The 13,412-nt window shown below is 40.7% G+C and overlaps 1 protein-coding gene across 1 annotated transcript in view; it reads right to left on the minus strand.

Moving 5' to 3' along the window:
• VWA5B1 (von Willebrand factor A domain containing 5B1) overlaps nt 1–13,412 on the minus strand; it is a 152,263-nt gene that overhangs the window by 58,329 nt on the left and 80,522 nt on the right. The window contains exons 4-6 of the mRNA XM_063437221.1: nt 12,619–12,838; nt 11,704–11,834; nt 10,147–10,278 (exon numbers count right to left, since the gene is read on the minus strand). Of these exons, the coding sequence (XP_063293291.1) occupies nt 10,147–10,278; nt 11,704–11,834; nt 12,619–12,838 (483 nt within the window). The remainder of the gene's footprint in view (nt 1–10,146; nt 10,279–11,703; nt 11,835–12,618; nt 12,839–13,412) is intronic.

The following is a 13,412-nucleotide window of genomic DNA, read 5'->3' on the forward strand; positions in this document are numbered from 1 at the left end:
CTTCATCCACAACTAACTAGCAAACCGCCATCTCCACAACAACTGCTCCAATTAGCATCCGGAATGCAGCAACTCTCATTACACTCAGCCATCCAAGGGACCCACATGTTACACCACATAGACTGCACAAGTAATATGGTCGCAAATATAAATATAAATATCTGAATCGTGCTTTTTATGTATACTAACAACATTTCTTCAGTCAGTTTATTTACTAAACCGAACATAAATAACAATATATTTATTTATTTGTTTTATTTATTTATTTTTGTTAAAGGGCTCTGCAGCGTATACAGGAATGGCTCTGCAGTCTATATACATAAACAGCTCTGAAGCTCTGCAGCCTATATACATAAACAGCTCCGAAGCTCTGCAGCTTATATACATAAACAGCTCTGAAGCTCTGCAGTCTATATACATAAACAGCTCTGCAGTCTATAGTTAAGTTGCCCTTTGGGTGGAGGGATTGGGGGTTCAGGCCTCCATACTTTTGGTTTGAGGCAGCACACACGGGATGCTGCATGAGAGGAGCACAATTACAGTGTGACCATGGGGCCCCTGAACGTGCTCTCAGCACCAGGACAACTTCAGCTGAATGAAGCAGTTTTGCTGTATAGATTATGGCCCTGCAATCTCACTGCTCAATTCACTGTCATTTAGGAGTGAAATCACTGCAGGGGCAATAAATATACACAAACATTGCTTCATTCAGCTAAGGTCCAAATAGCCAAACTGGAAATATTGTAAGTCGGCTGTGCTTCCAGTGCGACTACTCTGGCCTTTTGACTCTATTAAATTCACTTTGAATTCTCTGTTTAGTAAATAACCCTGTATCTCTTCCTCCATGGCTTAAATGGGAGCGGGAAACAGATGGGTGCGCCAGTATTCGCCCCATTCTAAAGTGACGCATTAACATCCCACAATCCTTAATGCACAAGACATTTTCGTGGATTTTGCTGGCAGCTCTGTGGTTGTGAGTGGGTGTGGCTAAGGGGCGGGGCAAAGCAAATCTAGAGAGATTAAAACATCGATATGAAAAAAGGCGGAATATGCAGTAAAAAAAACCCATACATTGCATTTACTTCGTATCAGTGCCCGAGTATGCCCGCACTGCTCTTAACAAAACGTATCAATCACAGCGCACCCCAAACCCATTCTAACTGTATTATCCCCATGTATACAATGTATCAATCCCAGTGACCCCCCAAACCCATTCTAACTGTATTATCCCCATGTATACAATGTATCAATCCCAGTGACCCCCCAAACCCATTCTAACTGTATTATCCCCATGTATACAATGTATCAATCACAGTGACCCCCCCAAACCCATTCTAACTGTATTATCCCCATGTATACAATGTGTCAATCACAGTGACCCCAAACCCATTCTAACTGTATTATCCCCATGTATACAATGTGTCAATCACAGTGACCCCAAACCCATTCTAACTGTATTATCCCCATGTATACAATGTGTCAATCCCAGTGACCCCCCAAACCCATTCTAACTGTATTATCCCCATGTATACAATGTATCAATCACAGTGACCCCAAACCCATTCTAACTGTATTATCCCCATGTATACAATGTATCAATCCCAGTGACCCCCCAAACCCATTCTAACTGTATTATCCCCATGTATACAATATATCAATCACAGTGACCCCAAACCCATTCTAACTGTATTATCCCCATGTATACAATGTGTCAATCACAGTGACCCCAAACCCATTCTAACTGTATTATCCCCATGTATACAATGTGTCAATCCCAGTGACCCCCCAAACCCATTCTAACTGTATTATCCCCATGTATACAATGTATCAATCCCAGTGACCCCCCAAACCCATTCTAACTGTATTATCCCCATGTATACAATGTATCAATCACAGTGACCCCCAAACCCATTCTAACTGTATTATCCCCATGTATACAATGTGTCAATCACAGTGACCCCAAACCCATTCTAACTGTATTATCCCCATGTATACAATGTGTCAATCCCAGTGACCCCCCAAACCCATTCTAACTGTATTATCCCCATGTATACAATGTATCAATCACAGTGACCCCAAACCCATTCTAACTGTATTATCCCCATGTATACAATGTATCAATCCCAGTGACCCCCCAAACCCATTCTAACTGTATTATCCCCATGTATACAATGTATCAATCACAGTGACCCCAAACCCATTCTAACTGTATTATCCCCATGTATACAATGTGTCAATCCCAGTGACCCCCCAAACCCATTCTAACTGTATTATCCCCATGTATACAATGTATCAATCACAGTGACCCCAAACCCATTCTAACTGTATTATCCCCATGTATACAATGTATCAATCCCAGTGACCCCCCAAACCCATTCTAACTGTATTATCCCCATGTATACAATGTATCAATCACAGTGACCCCAAACCCATTCTAACTGTATTATCCCCATGTATACAATGTGTCAATCCCAGTGACCCCCCAAACCCATTCTAACTGTATTATCCCCATGTATACAATGTATCAATCACAGTGACCCCAAACCCATTCTAACTGTATTATCCCCATGTATACAATGTATCAATCCCAGTGACCCCCCAAACCCATTCTAACTGTATTATCCCCATGTATACAATGTATCAATCACAGTGACCCCAAACCCATTCTAACTGTATTATCCCCATGTATACAATGTGTCAATCCCAGTGACCCCCCAAACCCATTCTAACTGTATTATCCCCATGTATACAATGTATCAATCACAGTGACCCCAAACCCATTCTAACTGTATTATCCCCATGTATACAATGTGTCAATCACAGCGCACCCCAAACCCATTCTAACTGTATTATCCCCATGTATACAATGTGTCAATCACAGTGACCCCCAAACCCATTCTAACTGTATTATCCCCATGTATACAATGTATCAATCACAGTGACCCCCAAACCCATTCTAACTGTATTATCCCCATGTATACAATATATCAATCACAGTGACCCCAAACCCATTCTAACTGTATTATCCCCATGTATACAATGTATCAATCACAGTGACCCCCCAAACCCATTCTAACTGTATTATCCCCATGTATACAATATATCAATCACAGTGACCCCCCCAACCTACTAACTGTATTATCCCCATGTATACAATATATCAATCACTGTGACCCCCCAAACCTATTCTAACTGTATTATCCCCATGTATACAATGTGTCAATCACAGTGACCCCCCAAACCCATTCTAACTGTATTTCCCCATGTATACAATGTGTCAATCACAGTGACCCCCCCAAACCCATTCTAACTGTATTATCCCCATGTATACAATGTGTCAATCACAGTGACCCCCCAAACCTATTCTAACTGTATTATCCCCATGTATACAATATATCAATCACAGTGACCCCCCCAACCTACTAACTGTATTATCCCCATGTATACAATATATCAATCACAGTGACCCCCCAAACCTATTCTAACTGTATTATCCCCATGTATACAATGTGTCAATCACAGTGACCCCCCAAACCCATTCTAACTGTATTATCCCCATGTATACAATGTGTCAATCACAGTGACCCCCCCAAACCCATTCTAACTGTATTATCCCCATGTATACAATGTGTCAATCACAGTGACCCCCCAAACCTATTCTAACTGTATTATCCCCATGTATACAATATATCAATCACAGTGACCCCCAAAACCTATTCTAACTGTATTATCCCCATGTATACAATGTGTCAATCACAGTGACCCCCCAAACCTATTCTAACTGTATTATCCCCATGTATACAATATATCAATCACAGTGACCCCCCAAACCCATTCTAACTGTATTATCCCCATGTATACAATGTATCAATCACAGTGACCCCCAAACCTATTCTAACTGTATTATCCCCATGTATACAATGTGTCAATCCCAGTGACCCCCAAACCCATTCTAACTGTATTATCCCCATGTATACAATGTGTCAATCACAGCGCACCCCAAACCCATTCTAACTGTATTATCCCCATGTATACAATGTGTCAATCCCAGTGACCCCAAACCCATTCTAACTGTATTATCCCCATGTATACAATGTGTCAATCACAGCGCACCCCAAACCTATTCTAACTGTATTATCCCCATGTATACAATGTGTCAATCCCAGTGACCCCCAAACCCATTCTAACTGTATTATCCCCATGTATACAATGTATCAATCACAGTGACCCCAAACCCATTCTAACTGTATTATCCCCATGTATACAATGTGTCAATCCCAGTGACCCCCCAAACCCATTCTAACTGTATTATCCCCATGTATACAATGTGTCAATCACAGCGCACCCCAAACCCATTCTAACTGTATTATCCCCATGTATACAATGTGTCAATCACAGTGACCCCCCCAAACCCATTCTAACTGTATTATCCCCATGTATACAATGTGTCAATCACAGTGACCCCCCAAACCTATTCTAACTGTATTATCCCCATGTATACAATATATCAATCACAGTGACCCCCCAAACCTTTTCTAACTGTATTATCCCCATGTATACAATATATCAATCACAGTGACCCCCCAAACCTATTCTAACTGTATTATCCCCATGTATACAATGTGTCAATCACAGTGACCCCCCAAACCTATTCTAACTGTATTATCCCCATGTATACAATATATCAATCACAGTGACCCCCCAAACCCATTCTAACTGTATTATCCCCATGTATACAATGTATCAATCACAGTGACCCCCAAACCTATTCTAACTGTATTATCCCCATGTATACAATGTGTCAATCCCAGTGACCCCCAAACCCATTCTAACTGTATTATCCCCATGTATACAATGTGTCAATCACAGCGCACCCCAAACCCATTCTAACTGTATTATCCCCATGTATACAATGTGTCAATCCCAGTGACCCCAAACCCATTCTAACTGTATTATCCCCATGTATACAATGTGTCAATCACAGCGCACCCCAAACCTATTCTAACTGTATTATCCCCATGTATACAATGTGTCAATCCCAGTGACCCCCAAACCCATTCTAACTGTATTATCCCCATGTATACAATGTATCAATCACAGTGACCCCAAACCCATTCTAACTGTATTATCCCCATGTATACAATGTGTCAATCCCAGTGACCCCCCAAACCCATTCTAACTGTATTATCCCCATGTATACAATATATCAATCACAGTGACCCCAAACCTATTCTAACTGTATTATCCCCATGTATACAATGTGTCAATCACAGTGACCCCCAAACCCATTCTAACTGTATTATCCCCATGTATACAATGTATCAATCACAGTGACCCCAAACCTATTCTAACTGTATTATCCCCATGTATACAATGTGTCAATCACAGTGACCCCAAACCCATTCTAACTGTATTATCCCCATGTATACAATGTGTCAATCACAGTGACCCCAAACCCATTCTAACTGTATTATCCCCATGTATACAATGTGTCAATCACAGTGACCCCAAACCCATTCTAACTGTATTATCCCCATGTATACAATATATCAATCACAGTGACCCCAAACCTATTCTAACTGTATTATCCCCATGTATACAATGTGTCAATCACAGTGACCCCCAAACCCATTCTAACTGTATTATCCCCATGTATACAATGTATCAATCACAGTGACCCCAAACCTATTCTAACTGTATTATCCCCATGTATACAATGTGTCAATCACAGTGACCCCAAACCCATTCTAACTGTATTATCCCCATGTATACAATGTGTCAATCACAGTGACCCCCAAACCCATTCTAACTGTATTATCCCCATGTATACAATGTGTCAATCACAGTGACCCCAAACCCATTCTAACTGTATTATCCCCATGTATACAATGTATCAATCACAGTGACCCCCAAACCCATTCTAACTGTATTATCCCCATGTATACAATGTGTCAATCACAGTGACCCCCAAACCCATTCTAACTGTATTATCCCCATGTATACAATGTGTCAATCACAGTGACCCCAAACCCATTATAACTGTATTATCCCCATGTATACAATGTGTCAATCACAGTGACCCCAAACCCATTCTAACTGTATTATCCCCATGTATACAATGTATCAATCACAGTGACCCCCCAAACCCATTCTAACTGTATTATCCCCATGTATACAATGTGTCAATCACAGTGACCCCAAACCCATTCTAACTGTATTATCCCCATGTATACAATGTGTCAATCACAGTGACCCCCCAAACCCATTCTAACTGTATTATCCCCATGTATACAATGTGTCAATCCCAGTGACCCCTCAAACCTATTCTAACTGTATTATCCCCATGTATACAATGTGTCAATCCCAGTGCACCCCAAACCCATTCTAACTGTATTATCCCCATGTATACAATGTGTCAATCACAGTGACCCCCCAAACCCATTCTAACTGTATTATCCCCATGTATACAATGTATCAATCACAGTGACCCCAAACCCATTCTAACTGTATTATCCCCATGTATACAATGTGTCAATCACAGTGACCCCCAAACCCATTCTAACTGTATTATCCCCATGTATACAATGTGTCAATCACAGTGACCCCAAACCCATTCTAACTGTATTATCCCCATGTATACAATGTGTCAATCACAGTGACCCCAAACCCATTCTAACTGTATTATCCCCATGTATACAATGTGTCAATCACAGTGACCCCCCAAACCCATTCTAACTGTATTATCCCCATGTATACAATGTGTCAATCCCAGTGACCCCTCAAACCTATTCTAACTGTATTATCCCCATGTATACAATGTGTCAATCCCAGTGCACCCCAAACCCATTCTAACTGTATTATCCCCATGTATACAATGTGTCAATCACAGTGACCCCCCAAACCCATTCTAACTGTATTATCCCCATGTATACAATGTATCAATCACAGTGACCCCAAACCCATTCTAACTGTATTATCCCCATGTATACAATGTGTCAATCACAGTGACCCCAAACCTATTCTAACTGTATTATCCCCATGTATACAATGTATCAATCACAGTGACCCTCCAAACCCATTCTAACTGTATTAAACCATGTATACAATGTGTCAATCCCAGTGACCCCCCAAACCCATTCTAACTGTATTATCCCCATGTATACAATGTATCAATCACAGTGACCCCCCCAAACCCATTCTAACTGTATTATCCCCATGTATACAATGTGTCAACCACAGTGCACCCCAAACCCATTCTAACTGTATTATCCCCATGTATACAATGTGTCAATCCCAGTGACCCCCCAAACCCATTCTAGCTGTATTAACCCCATGTATACAATGTGTCAATCAGTGACCCCTAAACCCATTCTAACTGTATTATCCCCATGTATACAATGTATCAATCACAGTGACCCCAAACCTATTCTAACTGTATTATCCCCATGTATACAATGTGTCAATCCCAGTGACCCTTAAACCCATTCTAACTGTATTATCCCCATGTATACAATGTGTCAATCCCAGTGACCCCCCAAACCCATTCTAACTGTATTATCCCCATGTATACAATGTGTCAATCACAGTGACCCCCCAAACCCATTCTAACTGTATTATCCCCATGTATACAATGTATCAATCACAGTGACCCCAAACCTATTCTAACTGTATTATCCCCATGTATACAATGTGTCAATCCCAGTGACCCCCCAAACCCATTCTAACTGTATTATCCCCATGTATACAATGTATCAATCACAGTGACCCCCCCAAACCCATTCTAACTGTATTATCCCCATGTATACAATGTGTCAATCACAGTGCACCCCAAACCCATTCTAACTGTATTATCCCCATGTATACAATGTGTCAATCCCAGTGACCCCCCAAACCCATTATAGCTGTATTAACCCCATGTATACAATGTGTCAATCAGTGACCCCTAAACCCATTCTAACTGTATTATCCCCATGTATACAATGTGTCAATCCCAGTGACCCCCCAAACCCATTCTAACTGTATTATCCCCATGTATACAATGTGTCAATCACAGTGACACCCCAAATCCATTCTAACTGTATTATCCCCATGTATACAATGTATCAATCACAGTGACCCCCCCAAACCCATTCTAACTGTATTATCCCCATGTATACAATATATCAATCACAGTGCCCCCCCAAACCCATTCTAACTGTATTATCCCCATGTATACAATGTGTCAATCACAGTGACCCCCCAAACCCATTCTAACTGTATTATCCCCATGTATACAATGTATCAATCACAGTGACCCCCCCAAACCCATTCTAACTGTATTATCCCCATGTATACAATATATCAATCACAGTGCCCCCCAAAACCCATTCTAACTGTATTATCCCCATGTATACAATGTGTCAATCACAGTGCCCCCAAACCCATTCTAACTGTATTATCCCCATGTATACAATGTATCAATCACAGTGCACCCTAAACCCATTCTAACTGTATTATCCCCATGTATACAATGTGTCAATCACAGTGACCCTCCAAACCCATTCTAACTGTATTAAACCATGTATACAATGTGTCAATCACAGTGACCCCCCAAACCCATTCTAACTGTATTAAACCATGTATACAATGTGTCAATCACAGTGACCCCCCCAAACCCATTCTAACTGTATTATCCCCATGTATACAATGTATCAATCACAGTGCACCCTAAACCCATTCTAACTGTATTATCCCCATGTATACAATGTGTCAATCACAGTGACCCCCCAAACCCATTCTAACTGTATTAAACCATGTATACAATGTGTCAATCCCAGTGACCCCTAAACCCATTCTAACTGTAGTATCCCCATGTATACAATGTGTCAACAACAGTGACCCCCCAAACCCATTCTAACTGTATTATCCCCATGTATACAATGTGTCAATCACAGTGACCCCCCAAACCCATTCTAACTGTATTATTCCCATGTATACAATGTGTCAATCCCAGTGACCCCTAAACCCATTCTAACTGTATTAACCCCATGTATACAATGTATCAATCACAGTGAACCCCCCAAACCTATTCTAACTGTATTATCCCCATGTATACAATGTGTCAATCACATTGACCCCCCCAAACCTATTCTAACTGTATTATCCCCATGTATACAATGTGTCAATCACAGTGACCCCCCCCCCCCCCCCCCCCAAATAGCCTTCCAGCTGAAGTGGTAGAGGTTAACACAGTAAAGGAGTTTAAGCATGCGTGGGATAGGCATAAGGCTATCCTAACTATAAGATAAGGCCAGGGACTAATGAAAGTATTTAGAAAACTGGGCAGACTAAATGGGCCGAATGGTTCTTATCTGCCGTCACATTCTAAACCCAATCTAACTGTATTATTCCCATGTATACAATGTGTCAATCCCAGTGACCCCTAAACCCATTCTAACTGTATTATCCCCATGTATACAATATGTCAATCACAGTGACCCCCCCAAACCCATTCTAACTGTATTATCCCCATGTATACAATGTGTCAATCCCAGTGACCCCCCCCAACCCATTCTAACTGTATTATTCCCATGTATACAATGTGTCAATCCCAGTGACCCCTAAACCCATTCTAACTGTATTATCCCCATGTATACAATGTGTCAATCCCAGTGACCCCCCAACCCCATTCTAACTGTATTATCCCATGCTTACAATGTATCAATCACAGTGACCCCCAAACCCATTCTAACTGTTTTAAATCATGTATACAATGTGTCAATCACAGTGACCCTAAACCCATTCTAACTGTATTATCCCCATGTATACAATGTATCAATCACAGTGACCCCCTAAACCCATTGTGACCATCCCCATGTATACAATGTATCAATCAGTGACCCTAAACCCATTGTGACCATCCCCATGTATACAATGTATCAATCACAGTGACCCCCCAAACCCATTGTTACCATCCCCATGTATACAATGTATCAATCAGTGACCCTAAACCCATTGTGACCATCCCCATGTATACAATGTATCAATCACAGTGACCCCCCAAACCCATTGTGACCATCCCCATGTATACAATGTATCAATCACAGTGACCCCCCAAACCCATTGTGACCATCCCCATGTATACAATGTATCAGAGATACTCTGTACCGCTGGGATGGATGAGGATTTCCACTGGCCGGTCATACGTGTGTTTGTTGGCTAATGTGATGACGATACTCTTGGCAGATGGGGCCGAAGGGTCAGCGTCTGCTCGAATCTCATGTGTCGGACTTTCAACTCCTAGAATTCAAAGAGAGATTATGGTACCACCATGACTGTCTCACACATTAAACCTGACTGTCTAACACATTAAACCACCATGACTGATTCACACATTAAACCTGACTGTCTCACACATTAAACCACCATGACTGTCTCACACATTAAACCTGACTGTCTCACACATTAAACCACCATGACTGTCTAACACATTAAACCACTATGTCTGTCTAACACATTAAACCACCCTGACTGTCTAACACATTAAACCACTATGTCTGTCTAACACATTAAACCTAACTGTCTAACACATTAAACCACTATGTCTGTCTAACACATTAAACCACCATGTCTGTCTAACACATTAAACCACTATGTCTGTCTAACACATTAAACCACTCTGACTGTCTAACACATTAAACTATTATCTCTTTATGTTTAATACATTAAACACATTAAGCACCTGTCTGTTTTTGTAGTTCAGTCTGTCTCTCTCTATGTTTATTTTATGATAATGACTTTTTTCATATTTTAGTCTGTCTGTCCCCATATTTCAGTCCAGGCCCACAGATTCCATCGTACTGCAAACTTTTTATTGTAATAAACACAACATGACAACATTTTGGCCGATATGGACGGCCTTTCTAATTCTATGATAGAATCAGTGTGCCTGGCCTCACTCTGAATTTGGAAGTATTAAGGTGGGTTACCATGCCTTGAGCCTGACGCACCAGTATCTTATTTGGATTAAGCACCTCATAAGATGTGTCCCTACTGGAAATATATTTGGTCCCATATGTCAGTCTGTCTGACCATGTAATTCAGTCTGTCTGTATTTCAGTCTGTCGATTGTGTTTCAGTCTGTCTGTGATTCAATCTATCTCTGTGTTTCAGTCTGTTGCGTTTCAGTCTGTCCATGTTTTATTCTCTGTGTTTTAAGTCTGGCTCTGTGTTTGAGTCTGTCTGTGTTTCAGTCTGTCTCTGTGTTACAGTCTTTCTCTGTGTTACAGTCTCTCTCTGTGTTTGAGTTTGTTTGTGTTTCAGACTGTCTGTGTTTCAATCTGACTGTGTTTCAGTTTGTCTTTGTTTCATTCTGTCTCTCTGTTTCATTCTGTCTCTGTGTTTCAGTCTGTCTCTGTGTTTTTTGTCTTTTTGTCCCTGTATTAACTTCTGCCTGTGTTTAAGTCTCTTTGTCCATGTATTGCAGTCTGTCTGCCTGTCAGTGCAGTTCAGTCTGTCTATCCTGTTCAGTCTAATTTGTCTTGTATATATATATTGTCTCTTGTTCTCCACTTCGTTTCACTGGATTCACTAAACTTTGTACCCTGTAGAGTAGAAATGCTCCCGCTATGCCATAGTCCCTGCTTTTAGCCTGATTTTTGTTGTTTGGATATCAATTTACTACAATGTGGATTTTAGTAAATAAACCCCTCTTTGTTCACTTACCTGCCAAGAGATAAGGAGCTCGGATTTCCAGGTGGAAGGTCAGTTCATACTCAACTGAGTTCACAGCTTCGGTTTCTAGAAGAGTGGCCAGACAGAGTTTTTTACTGCTCCCTGACAGCCCCGTCTCTCTCCTGGGGATGGAACACGTTATAAATGCCAGTTATATCCGCACATCCGTACGTACACACACTGTGTATCATGTTCTATCGTACAGTGCGATACAAATACAATCATAATATTTGAAAATTGTTCCCACACATCAGTAAGTGTCTCTGCCACGTACCTATCAGCTGAGAATCACTGCACGTTATATATAAATGAGGCTCATTCATTAGATTCTTAGTAAGCTGTGCATGCGCCATAACATGTCTATAAATTGAGATTTGTCTTTATGTTACTTAACTTACAGACAAATAATATTCTCTATAAAAGTATGATAATATTTTTTTCAGTTAACTTTTCCCGTTTTTGCTAATTTTATTTGAAAATACTAAATGCCTTAAAATTTTTATATTCATGCAATATGACCCAAACATGTTTTATTTATAGGAGCGTAACTGATGTCCTATATGATGGTTATTGTGTGTTATTTTTACATAATTTTAAATAACCTCAACTTTCATTGGGAATCACATGGATATATGTAAATATCAAACCGTCAGATTGCGAGACTCGCTAGTGTAACGGCAGATGAGTTTCACGTGTAAAAATATAAGGTGACGAATCAGGTTACTAAATGAAACTACTGATTCTCTACTAAATGGAGGTTTAATAATTAAATCTTCCTTCACAGAAATGAATCAGGGTGTTTTTGTATGGACGTAGGAAGGCTTTAAATGTGGATTTTATATTTCTGTTTGTTCATCTGGTGTATAAGGCTGGGTGCAGTGTATAATTTGTATAGTTGGAGCTTACAATCTCAGAGGCGTGACCGAGGACAGGCTGTATTCTGCAGAGCAGGGGGACACTCTGGGAATGCACACAGGGGGCAAGAGCACCCGTACTGCCCCACTGGACAGGGTGGGAAGCTCAGACGATGTACTGATTAGCACAGACACACTTTCCTGAGATGGGACGGCTCCGAGATTGGCCACGAAGATAATTCTTTCCAAATCTTCATCTAGGAGGATCCGTCCTGTATATAGGAGAATAAAAGCAGCCATTCAGACAGTCCCTTCACTATTCATGTTCTACCCCTGTAACAATGTATTTAGCAATAGTAACTATGGGGAAATGTTCTATCGCCATGGAAACCAAAGGCCTGTTGATTTCTCCACTTTTACCACTTTGTCCAGAAATGCCCATTAACAGATGATCTGTATCCCGGGGGGCACGTTCCAGAGATAAACTGAATTAATCTTTCCATATATTATTCATTATAAAACACACAGCAGGAATCCCTTGTTATATATTAGCAAATGCAGCAGAACATAACAATGACAAAAGCTGCTGACATGTTTCTTGTCAATGGGACCTGCGAGAGGCATCGTTTTAATAATATTTCCTTTAAATTGATGAATAAACAGAATTATGTTGGGTTTCACTTACACTAATAAAGCGCTTTACGGGAAAAACTGCTGTTCATAATAAACTTGTGTAACGTGAACTTCCAGTATCGACTCTTAAAAAAGAACTGTCACTCCATTGGTAACAGCAGCAGAGGTAAGTACTGAACACACTGTGAAGGATTTTCCATGTACTTGCCTGTG

The sequence above is a fragment of the Pelobates fuscus genome, chromosome 11, assembly GCF_036172605.1.
Source record: "Pelobates fuscus isolate aPelFus1 chromosome 11, aPelFus1.pri, whole genome shotgun sequence".
Taxonomy (NCBI): Eukaryota; Metazoa; Chordata; class Amphibia; order Anura; family Pelobatidae; genus Pelobates; species Pelobates fuscus.